Raw genomic sequence first — 18,506 nt, 5'->3', positions numbered from 1 at the left:
GCTCTGCATGTAGTAATTATTTTTTAAAAAAAAACACTACATTGAAGAGAAGCATGGCAGCACTTCACTCCAAACACAGAAGCTAGCAACATTTTCTAAGGTTTTTATTTACATTTTAATTTTTTATATGTATTTTTGTCAGTATTTCATAGTTTGTATGTAAAATAGAAAGATTGAACTTATAAATTAAAGTTTAAAAACGATTGTAGAATTGCAAGTTTTAAATCAGGATTTTTTCAAATGTGTCTGTCCATTAGAAGTGGGTTCAAAAGCCTGTTACTGAAATCACTTGTCCAGTAATGCTGATTGAAATTTCTTATAAAGAAATCTATATCACAGTACCGATACATTTTTGAAACTTTTTCATATGCAGAGTATACAGTTCTTGAAGTGCTTGAAAATATAGCTGATGGAAATATCTCAGATGTTGACTTTATGTGGAGTGATGAGGAAGATTTTAAAACTTTATAAAGTAAAATAGCTTCCAGCCAAACGAACATACGGATTTGACTTAAATCTAAAGCGCAACTTGAATATGAATATTCTTCTTACACAAACGCATCGCTTCGCTTCAGAAGGCCTTTATTAACCTCCCAGAGCCGTGTGGAGCACTTTTATCATGGACAGATGCACTTTTATGGACTTTCTAAACAGAAACAACCATTCACAGCCATTATAAAGCTTGGAAGAGCCAGTACATTTTTTTAATATAACTCCGATTGTATTCGTCTGAAAGAAGAATGTATACACCTGGCTTGAGAGTGATTAAATCATGGGCTAATTTTAATTTTTGGGTGAACTAACCCTTTAAAGGTATAGTTCACCCAAAAATTATATTTGTCATCACTTACTCACCCTCATGTTGTTCCAAAACTGTATGAGTTTCTTTATTCTGCTGAACACAAAATAAGATATTTTAAAGAATGTCGGTAACAAGCAGTTGACAGTAGCCATTGACTTCCATAGTATTTTTTTCCTACTATATATTTTAATAGGACCCTCTTGAAAATGAGATGTTGCATCTCAAGAGGCTATCCTTGAATAAATTCCCAAATTTTCCTAATAACTACATAATATATTTTTATAATATAATATTATCATTATTAGTAATTATTTTGAAAACTACAATAATATTTAGCAGTAATGTGTCAATATAGATATTACAGTACAATACCGTATAATTAATTACAGCAGAAGCAGACCAAATTACGAAATACACAAAAAATACAGTAAAGTACTATTTTGTAGTTTACAGTACTGATCTTGTGTACTGTAAAGTGAATTACACTAGTTACTCGAACTTGCTGGCAACCGTGCTGCCAGTAATGTACTGTAAAAATACAAGAAAACCATTAACAGAGAAATTGTTTCAAAGATGCACACAGGAAATGACTTTAACGTGAATGCATTGATTGGTGAATGCATCCTAGGTTTATTTTGTTATGAATAAACAAATGTGCGATCTATAAAGCAAACACCTTACAATTAAAGTTGAAATGTTATAATGTTCAAGTTTTTGATCTAAAATAAAAAAAGAGATGCACACAGAAAATGATTCTAATATGACCATAGCCTATTGATTGATTCAAAGATATTTAGTTTGTTACAAACAATGTGCAGTCTGTAAAACAAAAACCTCAAAATTAAAGTTGAAATGGTATATAGCCTACTGCTGAAAAGTTTTTGACCTTGAGAAAAAGCTTAAAGTATAGACGAACAATTTTTATGTTTATTCATTTATTTCATGTTGGTACATTTTTGGGAAGGACACCTGTTTTGACCTGACGTCCATTGAAATGTTTACAATTAAAGATTACAATTAAAAAATTACAATTAAAGCCAACATTTTTTTTTTTTTTTTTTTTGGTCTCATTTATAGAAGCCTCATGAGCTGGGAAAATGTAGCTACTTTTATATTTTTCAGACACTTGAAACATAATTCAGGTCTGAAGGGGTTAATATTATGTTACTATTTTAAACTATAAAACGGTCTAGCCTTATTGGTACTATATTCAGATTTATTTATTTGTTTATGTGAAAAGTGACTGCAATTAACTGAATACTGATATTATATCCTAATATTTACTACTTTTCTAATAATATTAGAATAATATTCTAATAATTTGCAGTTTATTCTATCATTCACAATAGCCCTATATAGTGATATTTACGGTATCTTCTCCTCTATTGTGTGCATTACGGTAGATTATATAAAGCTGAACTGGCCCCGTTCGGCTCCGACTGCTGCTGCCCATCAGTGACCGAGGGACCGGCCGCATCGAGCGTCTCTGGACAGTCCGCACATAACCTGCTCTTCCCCATTCATATTTCACACATCTGGGGTATAACGTCTAAAAAATAAAGGATCGAAGCGGTAAGATGAGCGCAATGGACGTGAAGAAGCTGAAAGTGAACGAGCTGAAGGACGAGCTGAAGAAGAGGAGTCTGTCTGATAAAGGGCTAAAGGCTGAGCTGATGTCCCGGCTGCAGGCCGCTCTGGATCAGGAGGCGCTGTCCGCCGACACCAACGGCTCTGAAGGACTCAGCTTCATGGGCGATCAAGACCTTGACGAAGATCTGGCTGGAGAGAGCATGGATGCTGACGAGGAGGATGAGGATGGAGAGAACGCGGAGGCTGAGGAACAGCAGGATGATGACATGGAGGAGGAGGAGGAGGAGGAGGATGCCGGGGTAGAGATGGATAAATCAGATGAAGATGAAGATGTCCTGCTCAAAGAAGATGATGAAGAAATTGAGAAATTTGATGAGGATGATGTGGCTCTCGACATGGGCCCTGGCGAGGGTGAGGTTACTCGATGAAGCTTGTGCAATTCATATTTTTATATGCATATTTGGGTTGTGTGATGCCAGGATAATTCATTCTGGCAGCAGAGCGCATACAGGATTTTATGAGATGCTACCACTGGTGTCCCATTTGTGTCCCTTTGACTTACTACTGACACAGAATACTAATAGATTTAACTCCATTTAGTGTGTAATGCATAAGACAAAAGAAAAAAAAAACTAATCTTTTTTTCTTTTTTCTTTTACATTTATTTAATTTATTTTTTAAATGTATCACCAAGTAATGTATTTTTTATTTAAATACACTAGGCCTATATTTATGGTCAGCTATAATACTTCTAGTTTTTAATAGATGACAAGCTTGTCTACATATCAAATTAAACAAGGGAATCTGCTGATTCAGAAGATACTAGTTCTGTTTTGTCATGGTTTGCACAAAAGATTTTTTTTCAGTTCAGCAGTAACCTAATTCGAATCAAATCAAATGAAATGTTTGGGCTTAAACAGGACCGTTTCCTGAGAATGACCTTTTAATAGTGTCTGTCCGTTGGTTTTTATTGGTTGAGCAGTAGCTCTCGGGATCGGTGAGCTGTAACAGGATGCTGAAGTGGAGATATTGAAGGACAAAAGCTCCAGATGGAGTCTGTCCGTAATGATCTCGGTTCATTTGTTTTACTCTGCCTGCCCTGGAGTAGTGAGGACTGGGACCTCATTCATTTAGGACACTGTTATTCTTTGTCTTCATTTCGCACAGTGCTTCCTAACCCTGGTCCTTGACTGGACTACACTCAGACCCAACAGTACACATTTAGGATGTCTCTCTTATCTTACACAGCCATTTCACATCTTGAAGTCTCTGCTAATGAGCTGATGAGTTGAATCATGTGTGTTCGATTAGGGAGACATGAAAATGTGCTGAGTTGTGCTGACTCTGTGTCCGAAATCGCCCCCTATACCCTCATTCACTATTCCCTACATTAGCCCACTATTATAGTTCACTTGAGGGAGTGAATGAAAATGGGTGAGTGAATCCAGAAGGGCTGCATAGTTTTAGTCTTTTGCATAGTTTGTCCATTCTGTTTAATAATCATTTGAAACTTAGAATCATTTGGAAACAACCAGCAGTTTGGAAAATGGATGGATGGATGATTCAGCTGCGGTGCCATCTTCTGGTCAGGCGGTTGTACACTCATTATTACGGTGCTTTATGGGATTGCATGAGTGCACTCGATAACGTTCACTGTGGTTTCGGACACCACTACAAATGGCTGTTCCCTTAATAGTGCCCTATTTAAGGTAATGGGGGCGATTTCGGACACAGCCCAGCCCAGGACGTTGAACTTGATTTCACCAAGTAAAACGTGTTTCTGGATCAGCATCTTTGTTCCAATCAACCAATCAGATTTGAGGAACAAGTTTACAGTTTATTTCAAATTTAGGCTTACAACCAGGGTAAGGTGCTTCTACATCAGTGTTATTCATCTATCATTTCCCTCTGATTTTAGGGATAACTTATGGGTAAGGTTATGTTTAAGGGTAGGGGTTGGGATAGGGTTAGGACAACATTTTCAGACAGGAACAAAATATGTTAATCCAGGAACATGTCTTGTCTTACTCCGGGACAGGGTTGGGAATCACTGATTTAGTAAATGCTTTCTCCCCCCTTGGGGTACTGTGGGGTTATGGCAGGGGTGCAAAACTGCAGACTTTAGCTTCAACCCTAATTAAACGCACCTGATCCGGCAAATGAAGTCCTTCAGGCTTATTTGAAAACTACAGTGGGTTAAAGCAGGTTTGGAACTAAGGGTATGTTTACACGACAACGATGTACTAAAAACGGAAACGCTTTTTCTTTGTACAGATGACGACATTATCAAAATGAACCCCTTTCACACGGATCCACGAAAACGACTAAAAACGCTGTTATGCATGCCAGGCCAGTAGATGGCGATGTCACTTTGTAAAGAAAAGACTGGGCACATACTGTACGCATTCTTTTACAGGGCACTCGTGCCAAACGCGTTTTTGTAGTTTACGCAGAGAAAATAACGCTATCGTTTTCAAAAGTTTGCGTTTTCAGGCCCCCGGAACGCCATTGTAGTGTAAATGAACTGCCAAAAAAATTTACTTTTTTTTTTCAGTTTAAACCGGTGTCGTGTAAATGGCTCCTAAACTCTGCAGGGCTGTGGCGTTCCAGGAACTGAGTTTACACCCCAGGTTTAGGGGTCTGTACTTATGCTGCATTTACATGCTATCAGAATTATCATAAATACCAGTTTTTTTTCACAACAGCAACATTGCCTGGTCTTGTTGTTAAAGTGCATATTTACATATATATGAATAATCATTTAAAGCATATTGTGTGTTTTATACACACGAAAGCCTGTATTTGAAATAAACTCCAGAATCGTCAGCAAGCTGACTATCTAGATATTGCTGTGAATGTTTATTTGGTGGTCAATGAATGGGACGCTAAATATCATTTTGGCTTTAATATGATTTTCCCAATAAATAGGCAAGAATAAACTTCCTTGATTCCTGTTGTTTCCGACAACAAAGACAACTTATGAAGTGGGAAGTAGGAAATTTACGATAACATGTGAAGGCAGCATTAATAACCCTTGGGTTACCAAAAAAAGGGCATCTATGAGAGTCGTTCTTTTGTTAATGGAATTTTTGATATTGATGTTTTATAAAATACTAGTTGTCCTTTGCATCAAAAACAATGGATTTCTTAATGATGATTGGTTGTTTGCATATTCCTGTTTTTCATTTTTAAATTTTTGTTTTGTCAAGCACAAGTTGCACACAGAGGCAAAGAAGTGCTTGTGCGTTTTGCCCATTAGTATCACTAAATATGCCTTCAAATTTTGCACACACTGTAACACTTTTCTTCAAGGTGCATGAAATGTGAATCTGAAAATGTGTGTTACTTAGCTCAAAATTGCACAGACTGCAGTTGTTTTGGTAACAACCTCCTGTCTTTACCCATTTAAGTACTGCGGTGTACCGCTATCGCTCCTTTAAACATGTGAACTTATAATTAAATACACCTTTCTTTTAAAATACTGGTCATTGCAATTCATGCATAACCGAAGTAACTATAAATCCTTCAGTAATTATTTGGACCATCATGTTACCTCATGATGGGTCCAGCAGGGAGGTAAGCCTCCTTACAATTTATTGTTTTATTTCCAAAGGGGATGCGGACAAAGACAAGAATGATGAACAGAAGAATAAGAAGGGTGTAAAGAGACGCCGAGATGAACATGGAAGGGGCTACTTTGAATTTATTGAAGAAAGCAAATACAGCCGGTAAGAAATGTGCAGTCGGCCTCTGGTACTCCTGAGGTACCGCTGCACCTTTATGAGCAGTTTTGGCAGTAAAGAGCCAAATCTGACATGCTGTTCCTCATCAGTGCAAAGAAACACACATTTTTACTGACCATTTTGAAATTATTTTCAGCCTATAATAAGGGCATCTCTGTGGTATTTTTTTTCTCCTTAGGAATCTTGTTTTTGTGTAGGTCAGAGCTTGGGCTGTTAAAAGAAATGAAAATATTCTATATGGGGTATTGATGCATGTCCAGGAAATAAACTATTCTATTCATATTTTTGTAATCCGTATCGGATGTTATCTTTAGAAATTATCATTAGTGATCAGATGTATATTGTGTATTCTTCCTTATCATATGTATAATTTCGTATGTGTTCATGTTTATGCCATTTCATTTAATTTATACGATGTGATGGTATTTTCTTTTCCAAGGAACTGTACGCAACCACTGTATATTATCAATTATATATATATTAGTGCTTTCAAATTGATTAATTGCGATAATCACATCTAACATAAAAGTTTTTGTTTACATAATATATGTGTGTGTATCTATCTATATACTGTATATATAACACATATACACACATTTTTGACATCACTTATATATTCATTAAAACAAAAAAATAAATAAGAAACATTTTCAAAATTATTTTCAAAATATAGGTTAAGAAATTCAAAGTGTTTTACCTGTTAAATATAGTCCGAGCAGATTTATTTATTTATTTATGTTTGTGCAAACTCACCTAATTTGTGATCCCATTTTCTAAAAAACTACTAATGTTTCATTTAATTGTTTATTTTCAAAAACTATTCTAACAGCATTCATGTGCTAAATTTAACAATTTATTAATTTAACAGCATTAACATGTTTTATACTTGCAGATTTTCTTGGAACATATTTAAAATCCAAAGGAAGTTCAATGGGATCTTATAATCACTCTGACTTTTATCGAATTTTATTGAATTTCCCTCAGGGCGAAGTCTCCCCAGCCTCCTCTGGAGGAAGAGGATGAAGAGTTTGATGACACGACTGTATGTTTGGACACCTGTAAGTATAAAGAGCTCACGAAAACTGCTCAAATACATACTGAATTTAATTAAAAAGTACTGAATATTTCATCGAGCAACATGCAGTGTAATAGTGTAATAGTTTAGTGATACAAAGTCAGTTGTCCACCTCTTATTTTCCTCAGACAACTGTGACCTGCACTTCAAGGTGTCTCGGGATCGGTATAGCGCCTCCTCTCTCACCATGGAGAGCTTTGCCTATCTTTGGGCAGGGGGGCGAGCGTCTTATGGTGTGGCAAAGGGCAAGGCTTGCTTTGAAATGAAGGTGAGAACACTGTCTTAACCTCATGTTTACTATTTATAGTTGTCCTTTCGTGACCTTAGCCTTACTTTTGCATGTCTTCGCACCAGATTATCGAGAAGATACCTGTAAAACACATTTCCAGTAAAGGAACTGAGATTCATGATGTCCTGGTGGGTTGGTCACTGGCAAACAGCTCTCTTCTGCTAGGTGAGGGTCTTTGTGTTGACTTCTTACATTGGAATATATTAGACTATTAAACTCATGGGGCCCTATCTTGCACTCGGCGCAAATGACTTTGTGCACTGACGCATGTATCATTCCTATTTTGCACCCGCGCAAAGCGGACTTTTCCCTCCACAGACACACGTCGGTTAACTAAGAAATACACTTGCGCTCCCCGGGGCGGTTCAGCGCAAAGAGGAGGCGTGTTCCGGCGCAAACTTTCCCTCATGCTATTTTGCTGTTCTATAAAACAATTGCGCCACTGACCAGAAAAAAACTAGTCTAAAGTCAGTGGCGCGTTGGGCGTTGTTCATTATGCTATTTTAAGGGCGCATGCTTGGCCATAATCAATGTAGCGTGTGCACAACGCGCATACACTTTGATTCTCTCATCTAAGCAGCAGTTTTCATTTTTGCAAATCATACATTATTACGATAGATAGATAGATATATAGATAGATAGATAGACAAATTATTATAAAAGCATACATGTAGCTTACACATTTACCCAAATTATCATACGCCTGTTTAACAGAAGTTAATTTGGGTGGGTTTCTCCATCCCCAATGTCACTTCTCTGTGTTTTACGGCCCTGACGAGAACGTTGCTCTCCTCGGCTGTGAACCGCTCCTGGCGCGCGCCTGGCAAATCCGCCGTTATAATAGGAATCCGCTTTAGAACAAGCGCGCCTGCTCTTAAAGGGAATGTGAGATGACGCTCTGATTGGTTTATTTCACGTTACGCCCAAACCACACCTATGAATAATGAAGCTACTTCAGACCAACCCCTTTTAGATTTGCGCCAGGCGCAAGAGGCATTTATCCCGCCGGGAAAATAGCAACAGCGCCGGGATCCGCCCACAAAGTTACTTGAGCTTTGCGCTTTGACACTTGCGTTTCAGATCGTTAAAATAGGGCCCATGATGTAGTTTGAGTGTCCCTTTACCTTACATATTCACAGGGGAGGAAGCACACTCATACGCCTTTTCAACTAAGGCCAAGAAAACCTGCAACGGTGTGACAGAGGACTTTGGGGAGGCATTTGATGAAAATGATGTTGTCGGATGCTTTATTGTAAGTATCCGTGTGCTTATCAAGAATGAGTGTTTAACCACTGTGCAATTACTATTCTTGACCACTAAGTAGCACCGTATTCATACACTACTCTCCGTGAACCGGAAGTAGCAACTGATTTTTCTTCAGTGTTGTGACGTATTTCCAAGTGAAACTAAATATTGAATAGAGGGCAGAGTTTTACTTTAGCGCAGCCCCTCTCCAGCCCTCACTCATAGCAGACTGACGGTTGGAGGGGAGTGGTTAAGGATATTCTACCCGAGTCATCAAACTGATGTCATCAGAAAAGGAATGCCATTCCAATATTGAAGCAAATTTTCTAATTTTGATTAAAGATTAGCATGACAAAAAAGTTGTCTGCATATTAATTCGCTTGGAGTAATTGTTCACCACACGACTAGTAATGTGCACTAACAAAGTAAATAGGATCAATTTTGATTTCATGAGGACTTTAAGAGTTTGGGATCAATTAGATTTTTTTTTTAAATGAATACTTTTTTTCAGCAAGGATGCATTCAAAATAATTTAAAGTAATAGTAAAGACATTTAGAATTTTTACAAAAGGTTTCTATTTTAGAAATATATGCTGTTCTTTTGAACTTTCTATTGATCAAAGAATTCTGAAAAAAACATTCATCAGTTTCCACACACACAAAAAAATGAATAAGCACAACTGTTTTCAATTGTTTTCATTGATAATAATAACATATGTTTCTTGAGCACCAAATCAGCATATTAGAATGATTTCTGAAGGATCATGTGACACTGAAGACTGGAGTAATGATGTAAAAAATTCAGCTTTTCCAACACATGAATAATTTACATTTTAAAATATATAACAATAGAAAACAGTTATTTTAAATTGTAATAATATTTCACAATATTAGTGGAGCAAATCAGCGTATTAGAATGATTTCTGAATAATATATATTTTCCAATTTAAAACATGTTTAGTTCTCAAGATTTTGACATGAAATGTTCAGCAAGTGTGGGTGTGTTGTATATGTGTGCTTATGGCCATAATATATAATGATTGCTTGTGTTTATTTGGCAGAATTTTGATGGGGAAGAAGTGGAAATTTCCTTCTCCAAGAATGGACAGGATCTGGGAACAGCTTTTAAAGTCAGCAAGGATGAGTTTGAGGGGAAGCCGCTCTTCCCTCACATCCTCTGCCACAACTGTGCGGTTGAGTTCAACTTTGGCCAGCGTGAAACACCGTACTTCCCCCAACCTGACGGCTTTACTCTCCTGCAGCAGATCCCTGTTTGCGATCGCATCAGAGGACCAAAGGGGCCCGAGACCAAAGAAGACTGTGAGGTTGGTTTCTTAGCCATTACATTTTTCTTCTATAACATCATTAAAATTCATCATTGAAATCTGCTGTAAATCTTCACAGGTCATTGTCATGGTCGGACTGCCTGGATCTGGAAAAACTGAATGGGTAACAAAGCACACAGAAGCCAACCCTGGAAAATACAACATTCTTGGGACAAACACCATCATAGAGAAGATGATGGTGAGTGTTGATTTTGGTAACATAATAAGGTTCCATTTGTTTACATTAGTTTACTACACTAGTAAACATGAACGAATAATGAACAATACCGTACTTCTACATCATTTGTTCATCTCAGTGAATGTTAATTTTAACATTCACTGATACATTTTTAAAATCAAAAGTTGTTTCTGTTAACATTAGTTAACCGTGAACTTACATAAACAATAAAGATTTATTGTTTGTTCATCAACTAACATTAACAAAGATTATAAAATGCAGTAAAAATATATTGCCCATTGTTAGTTCATGTTAACTAATGCATTAACAAATGTTGATGAATGGGACCTCATTGTAAAGTGTTATCAAACATTTTTTTATAGATATTTTTAACAACATAATGATGTTATTTTGATGTTGAAATTCAGATTTCCAGTTTGAAACGACAGCTGAAAGATGTCACAAAGCTCTCAGCAATATCTCAGCGTGCTCCTCTTTTCCTCGGAAAATTCATCGAGATCGCTGCACGTAAAAAACGCAACTACATTCTTGACCAGGTGACGTGGAGTTTACAAATACGTCACAAATAATCAAAATGGTTATTATATCATCTGCTGAAAATACAAAATCTTAAATGTCTCCATTTAGACTAACGTATCGGCACCAGCCCAAAGAAGGAAAATGTGCCTGTTTGCCGGGTTCCAGCGTAAAGCTGTGGTAGTCTGTCCAACAGATGAGGAATATATACAGAGGACTCAGAAAAAGGCAGAAACAGATGGCAAAGATGTACCTGAACACGCAGTCCTAAAAATGAAGGGTAAGATCCTTTTCTCAAACAAGATCCCTGTGTTTTATTACTTATATTTTGTATTAGCTTTTATTTTCATATTTTTATTTAAATTTCAGTTTTAGTCAATTTTTTTATTTGCTTTGTTTTTCATATAAAAACTAACTTTATGCCACACCTGCCAATTGCCAGTGACTTAAGAAAATTTATCAAAAAATATTTTTTTTTACTAGCCATGAAAAGCAGATTAATCCTTAATAAAGTTACAAAAGTTATTCAGTCAAGAGCAATGAGTTATTGTTCTTTGTCTTTTGTTGTTTGATTAAAATTAAATATACAGAGAGCGGCAGGAATATTAGGCTGCTGTCACTTTGTCAATTTGAGCTAATGCACGGATCCAATATACGGATCCAATATACTGATTTGTTCACTTAAGATAAAAGTGACTAAGGATACTTGACAAGACATGCATTTTGACATAATTTTGTTTGAATGTGTCTGTTCAAGAGCAAGAAGGCGTGAAAGAGAGCTCAATTCAGTTTTTGAGTGCTGAGACGCGGATTTCTAGGCGCACGCTTCGGATGTGATTAACGAATTGAGTTCCCTTTTGCGTCTTGAGCTTGAATATTTAAATTGGCAAGGCTTAAACTTTCGTGACAATGCAGCACTGGCCCGTCAACTGTCCTTTGTTTATTGCAAATAACCGATACCTTGACTTCGATACCAGTTCCTGAACGATAATTTTTTTCGATACCAATTAGAGAACCAATTGGTTATGAGAAAACATAACCAGAGAGAATTTGTTTTCAATTCAAATTGGTTAGTTTAAAAATAGACATTTCAAACTTTCTATATGCCTATTTCTCATGTCTGTGAGGCAAGTAGCCTATACACAGAGTTTCGGTTCATTTGTGACGTGCTCCAGTTCTTCTTGCAGTCAAAGACGGAGCAACTTTCTGCTCTTAAAGGGATACTCCACTTTTTTTGGAAATAGGCTCATTTTACAACTCCCCCAGAGTTAAACTGTTGAGTTTTACCGTTTTTGAATCCATTCAGCCGATCTCCGGTTCTGGCGGTACCACTTTTAGAATAGCTTAGCATACATCATTGAAGTGGACAAGACCATTAGCATTTCTAAAAAAAAAATGACCAAAGAGTTTCGATATTTTTCCTATTTAAAACTTGACTCTTCTGTAGTTACATCGTGCACTAAGACCGACGGAAAATGTAAAGTTGCGATTTTCTAGGCTGATATGGCTAGGAACTATACTCTCATTCCTGCGTAATAATCAAGAAACTTCACTGCCGTACCATGAGTGCAGCAGGCGTAATGATATGACGCAGCGCCTGAAAATAGTTTCGTTGTGTTGACGGAAGGTAGCCTATTTTCAGGCGCTGCGTCATATCATTATGTACGAGTGCCCTATGTACGAGTAGTGATTTAGCATTAAACATTGTTACTTGCTCAACATTATGTTCTTTAGAATGAAATTAGATCATGTGATCAAACATAATGGTTATAAAACTTTATTTCATTACCTCATCCATGAAAATGATTTGTGAGTCCCGTCGGATTGATTTCCATCAGCAGTGGAGGTGAAGACGACAACTCCCATCATTCCACGCTCCTTCACAGCGTCATCAACCTACGCCTTTGTTATTGTTTTGAATATGCGACCTCTAGCGGTGAAACGTATATACTGTGCCTTTAACAGTAAAAACACTGTTGTGCAACTGACAAAACTCACAAGATGAAACACTATAATCTTTTCCAGGAATATACACGCTGCCTGTGGAAGGTGAGTGCTTCACCGAAGTGGTTTATGTCGAGCTGCAGAAGGAAGAAGCGTCCAAACTTCTTGAACAGTACAAGGAGGAGAGCAAAAATTCCCTTCCTCCTGAGAAGAAACCCAATCAGGGAGGTGTACAGCTTAAGAGGGGAGGCATCCGAGGACGAGGAGGCAAAAATCTGTTCAACCGTGGCGGAGGACAGGGTCAGAGGGGAGGACGAGGAGGCTTTCAACACCGAGGCAACTTTAGGGGTGGTACGCCATTTCAGTTGTGCTAAATGTTTGTTTTTATTTCTTATATAAACTTATTCGTATAGAACAACTTTAAAGATACCATGAAGCAGCACCTCCATAATGTGACATACTTTGGAATATTGAGCAGGAAATAACACTTTTCTTTTCGGATTGTTTGACAGTGCCTGGACCCCGTGGGGGGTTCAGCAGACCACCGAGAGGCTTCCTTCCTCCCCCTGCCTTCAGAGGCGGCTTCAATCGGGGTGGTTTTAACCGCGGTGGTGGTGGTGGGATGCCTAACAGGGGTGGTGCCCCCAGGCCAGGACATGGGCGGGGAGATATGGTCAACATGGGCAACAGGGGAGGAGCCATGCACAGGGGCAACATGGGACGAGGGGGAGGGGCCAATCGAGGAAACTTCAACCAGGTGAGAAATCATTGATGATGTAGATCATTTTTTTGTTGTAAATTAAAATGTAGGCAGCTAATGGCCAGCTAATGAATGAAAATAGGCAGCTAATAAATGAAAAGTAGGTCAATTTAAAACTAAAGCCGCTTTTCCACTGTCGGGACGAATGATTCTGAGAATGGTAAGGAACTGTTCCAGTTGTATTTCCACTTAAGCCTGGTATGGCACGGCACGATTACAAACTGACCTGGAATTCTTGGCACTTCAACCTTACAAAAACCTCAGAAGCTTACAATGATTTCAGTCAATATTAGGGAGTTACCATGCTTTTCACTTTAGAATACTCATACAAATAATTATATTCCTTCTTAAGGATTTGATAACACCTGAGTCATTACTAGTGGGTTATCATGACCTTCACTTTAGAATTAATTACTCATTTTGCATTATTCACTTATGAACCTGTAGATAGTAGTTCTTCTACCTCCTCTGGGACGTATGAAAATAATAGTAGTTACTGATTAGTGAACTACCTCATTCAACTGAGCGCTATTACTAATTCATTAATCAGAGTTTCTTGTTAGTAAAATGTGATTACTCAAATGTTTATAGTGTATTAATCACTTGTTTCTGCATAGTTATTCATTAACGATGAAACAGTATTCTAAGGTTTTACCGAAATATCTGATCATCCTCCATAACATGGTCGCTATTTACATCTCATATCGTCTGGAAACTTTTGCATTACCTGGGCACTGACTGATGCATTTGTATTTTACATTCCAATGAGCTCCGTTATTTCCACCACAGTGGAAAATGAAACCATATCCGTACCGACTGGGCCAGATCGGCACGGAATGGAACAGTTAAGCAAAGAGAACGGTTTGGCCCAATAGTGGAAAAGCGGCTTAAGATGCCACCGCAATGTGAACCAGAAATCACAAATCTGCTGTTTTCACAGAAGTTCAGGGGTCGAGGAGGAAATAATCGAGGTTTTAAAAATGGCAACTTTAGCATGAACAAAGCACAAGCTTTCAACCAGAGCTGGCAACAAGGGGTGAGTTACTGGAAAAATATTTTAATATTAATAAATAAATAAATAAATTAAAACAAGAAATGGTATAGAAAATCAAGCCTTTTTTGGAGCATTATTATCAGAGATATTTTTTAACAATTTGTTAGTTTTTGTTTCGTTTAGAGGGTTAGTTTACCCAAAAATGAAAATTCGGTCATTAATTACTCACCCTCATGTCGTTCCCAACCCGTAAGACTTTCATTGATCTTCGGAACACAAATTAAGATCTTTTTGATGAAATAAGAGTGATTTCTGTCCCTCCATCGACAATCTACGCAACTACCACTTTGATGCTTCAAAGAATTCATAAAAAGATTGTAAAACTAATCCATATGAATCGAGCGGTTTAGTCCAAATTTTCTGAAGACACTCGATCACTTTACATGATGAACAGATTGAATTTAGTCTTTTATTCACATATAAACACTGATCAGCGAACATAAACAGAAGCTCAACCGAACCTGCGAGAACAAACCTCTTACGGAAGCTCAAACGTGCTGTGTAACACGAGAATGAACCTCATTGGTTCTTGCGGAAGCTCAAACGTGCTGTGTAACACGAGAATGGACCTCATTGGTTCTTGCGGAAGCTCAAACGTGCTGTGTAACACGAGAATGAACCTCATTGGTTCTTGCGGAAGCTCAAACGTGCTGTGTAACACAAGAATGAACCTCATTGGTTCTTGCTGAAGCTCAAATGTGCTGTGTAACACGAGAATGAACCTCATTGGATCTTGCGGAAGCTCAAACGTGCTGCGTAACACGAGAATGAACCTCATTGGTTCTTGCGGAAGCTCAAACGTGCTGCGTAACACGAGAATGGACCTCATTGGTTCTTGCGGAAGCTCAAACGTGCTGTGTAACACGAGAATGGACCTCATTGGTTCTTGCGGAAGCTCAAACGTGCTGTGTAACACAAGAATGAACCTCATTGGTTCTTGCTGAAGCTCAAACGTGCTGCGTAACACGAGAATGAACCTCATTGGTTCTTGCGGAAGCTCAAACGTGCTGTGTAACATGAGAATGAACCTCATTGGTTCTTGCGGAAGCTCAAACGTGCTGTGTAACACAAGAATGAACCTCATTGGTTCTTGCTGAAGCTCAAACGTGCTGCGTAACACGAGAATGAACCTCATTGGTTCTTGCGGAAGCTCAAACGTGCTGTGTAACACAAGAATGAACCTCATTGGTTCTTGCAGAAGCTCAAACGTGCTGTGTAACACGAGAATGAACCTCATTGGTTCTTGCGGAAGCTCAAACGTGCTGCGTAACACGAGAATGAACCTCATTGGTTCTTGCGGAAGCTCAAACGTGCTGTGTAACACGAGAATGGACCTCATTGGTTCTTGCGGAAGCTCAAACGTGCTGTGTAACACGAGAATGGACCTCATTGGTTCTTGCGGGAGCTCTTGCTGTGTAAGATGATAATGAATATGTGAATAAAAGCCTAAATTCAGGTTGTTCATCATATAAAGGGATCTCGTTTCTTTAGAAAATTTGGACTAAACCCCTCAATTCCTATGGATTAGTTTTACGATCTCTTTATGAACTTTTTTAAGCGTCAAAGTGGTAGTTCCATAGCTTTATATGGAGGGACAGAAATCACTCTTATTTCATCAAAAAGATCTTCATTTGTGTTCTGAAGATGAACGAAAGTCTTACGGGATTTGAGCGACATGAAGGTGAGTAATTAATGACAGAATTTTCATTTTTGGGTGAACTATCCCTTTATTTCTTAATACATATGTATGAACGTAAATAATATATTATGTACATTTTATAAATAATATGTCTTGAAAATAATGTAAAATGTGCAAAAAACATATCAGTGGTCCTAAAAATATATTCAGGCTTCCTTCTTTAATTCCTTTTTTCTTTGTCTTCATCAGTTCTGGAATCAGAAGCCATGGAGTCAACAATACCATCCTGGATATTACTGAATAATCGCTGTGATGGACTGATATCACATAAAAGCTTTAACTTCAGAAGTCATTCATTTTACCTAATGTCCTTTTGTTTTTGAACAGATTTTAATAGGACATTGAGGAGAAATGACTCTGGAGCTTTCAGAGCTTCACAGGTTTCTTTTTTTTTTTTTTTACTAATACTTAGTGTTTGTCTTTGACCACAGGTTCGTATGACAACGTGGTTCAATTCAGGAAACTCAGTATAACTTCAGGGTGGGATGTTTGTCTTTTAACAGCTTTCAGGGTTTTACTTTTAATTAGTCTTGTGTGAATCTTTGTGTAGCAGTTAAGCTGTGTAAGATGAGAATACTACTGTCGAGGCACTTTGCAGTCATATGAAGAATCTTTGTCCTGCTGCAACAATATTTTTTAGTTAAAAGTATTTAAAAGTTAAAAGTTCATTTAATCTATAAACTACGATACTGAAATTTGGAGGAAGACTTGTCTGGACAGTTTTTGCAGACTGTATATTTAAGAAAAGGGATCGAAATAATTGGAAATTTCAACTGTGGTTATATGATAATTGAGTGGTTTTTGAATAATCGCTTTATTGGATTATATTGCTGAATTTTGAAAAGTCTTGATTTAAAAGCAGTCTGCCGTCTGTACATAAATGAATTAGGTGCTAAAGAGTCTGTACCTCTAATTCAAAAGCTGTCCAGTGTAGAAAAGCAATGCCTGTTGATTTATCATGTACTTGTTGTCATTTGAACAATACTGCAGTCTATTTATAAATGTGTGGGTTTTTTTAATCAATGGTTTCAATGTGTTTGGGGACAAGGCAAGCAAAGCTGCAAAAAGCCATCCGATTTTGAACATTTAACCTTTTTTTCTGTCAGGAGCAATAAACAGCATTTTCGATTCTTTGCCTCTAAAAAAGTGAAAGCAGAATAGATGATTTTATTATTGTGGGATGATGATATTATTTATGTGTAGTTTATTTAAGAGATTTTTTTCCAACTGTATTTTTACAAATGTAATTTATTGTATTATTTTATTGTGAAATGTGGCTTACTGCTCTTTTAAGATTAAGATCTAAGTTAAGTGTCATAATATATTTTGTTCTTTTTGTTAATTATTTTACTTTTTAAATGTGCACATGGTTTACAAATCAGTTTCAATCTTCTTTAATATAACCTTAGACGTGACCACAATTTTGTAGTCCTGTGTAAACATTTGTAGTTGGCTTCAAAATTATAGTAATTAAATAATACTACACGAATATTGGACTGCATCCTCTTACTCCATGAAACAGTGATTATACATTTATTTTATAATAGTTCTATCTGTATTAAAGCTTTCAAAGGATGTCAGGGTGCCATTGTGGACTGTTAACAAGACTGATTTTGCATAACTATGAAATATTACCAATAGGATGATTAGTTATTCTTTAGTGACTGAAATATGCATATAATTTTTTTTCTTTCTTTTTTTACTGCTGTAGATAATCTCATATCAGTGTTATTATGATGTCCATTGTCCCAGACTTTGATGCAAATGACTAATATGTTTTTAGATAATTGTTGGCTAAAAAATATGGCAGATATTAGGAACATTACATTTTATTACTTTAAAAGTATTACTGTTTTGTATTGGGAAATTATTAATGGCATGTGATGTGGGACATAAAAAGAAAAAAATGAAGGTGACTTGTTTTGATGTTGTATTTGTTCATGTTTAAGGTATTTGGTCAGGTAAAAAAAAATATAGTATTGAGATTCTAACACTTTGTAATATACACCTTTTTCCTTCTTTCTTTTTATACCTTGCTATGTTTTGTATTTTACCTTTAATCAAGAAGAAAAAAGATGAAATGAGTAACTTATTCCATGCATTCTTTTTTAAATAGATTGTTTTTAAATTATAATAAAGTTTGAAGATAATAACTGGCGTACATTTGCCTATCTATCTATCTATCTATCTATCTATCTATCTATCTATCTATCTATCTATCTATCTATCTATCTATCTATCTATCTATCTATCTATCTATCTATC

General features: G+C 36.9%; 1 protein-coding gene across 3 annotated transcripts; it reads left to right on the top strand.

The window, feature by feature from the left end:
* The first annotated feature begins 2,250 nt into the window (after positions 1-2,250).
* Positions 2,251-18,402, top strand: hnrnpua (heterogeneous nuclear ribonucleoprotein Ua). 3 transcript variants are annotated; one of them, XM_056256145.1, is made up of 14 exons: positions 2,251-2,803; positions 6,006-6,120; positions 7,120-7,193; positions 7,339-7,478; positions 7,565-7,664; positions 8,639-8,751; positions 9,806-10,069; positions 10,149-10,268; positions 10,676-10,804; positions 10,896-11,064; positions 12,810-13,079; positions 13,241-13,485; positions 14,432-14,524; positions 16,431-18,402. In XM_056256145.1, the coding sequence occupies exons 1-14, from the start codon at positions 2,380-2,382 to the stop codon at positions 16,479-16,481; spliced, it is 2,307 nt and encodes a 768-aa protein (XP_056112120.1). In that variant the 5' UTR covers positions 2,251-2,379; the 3' UTR covers positions 16,482-18,402. The 3 variants fall into 3 exon arrangements, with proteins under 3 accessions (XP_056112120.1, XP_056112118.1, XP_056112121.1); XM_056256143.1 differs by having other exon boundaries at positions 14,429-14,524; XM_056256146.1 differs by lacking the exon at positions 14,432-14,524.
* The last annotated feature ends 104 nt before the right edge of the window (positions 18,403-18,506 follow it).

The sequence above is a fragment of the Rhinichthys klamathensis genome, unplaced genomic scaffold (assembly GCF_029890125.1).
Source record: "Rhinichthys klamathensis goyatoka isolate OS25496 unplaced genomic scaffold, OSU_Roscu_1.1 h1tg000123l_1, whole genome shotgun sequence".
Classification (NCBI taxonomy): domain Eukaryota; kingdom Metazoa; phylum Chordata; class Actinopteri; order Cypriniformes; family Leuciscidae; genus Rhinichthys; species Rhinichthys klamathensis.
The sequence above is the reverse complement of the archived record's forward strand: the minus strand, read 5'-3'. Positions and strand labels throughout refer to the sequence as shown.

Bases quoted from the DNA above. Each gene is read 5' to 3' on its own strand.
- hnrnpua (XM_056256143.1), top strand. From the start codon at position 2,380: ATGAGCGCAATGGACGTGAAGAAGCTGAAAGTGAACGAGCTGAAGGAC. The intron at 6,121-7,119 runs GTAAGAAATGTG...AATTTCCCTCAG, and splicing joins GAAGAAAGCAAATACAGCCG to GGCGAAGTCTCCCCAGCCTC. The intron at 7,665-8,638 runs GTGAGGGTCTTT...ACATATTCACAG, and splicing joins AAACAGCTCTCTTCTGCTAG to GGGAGGAAGCACACTCATAC.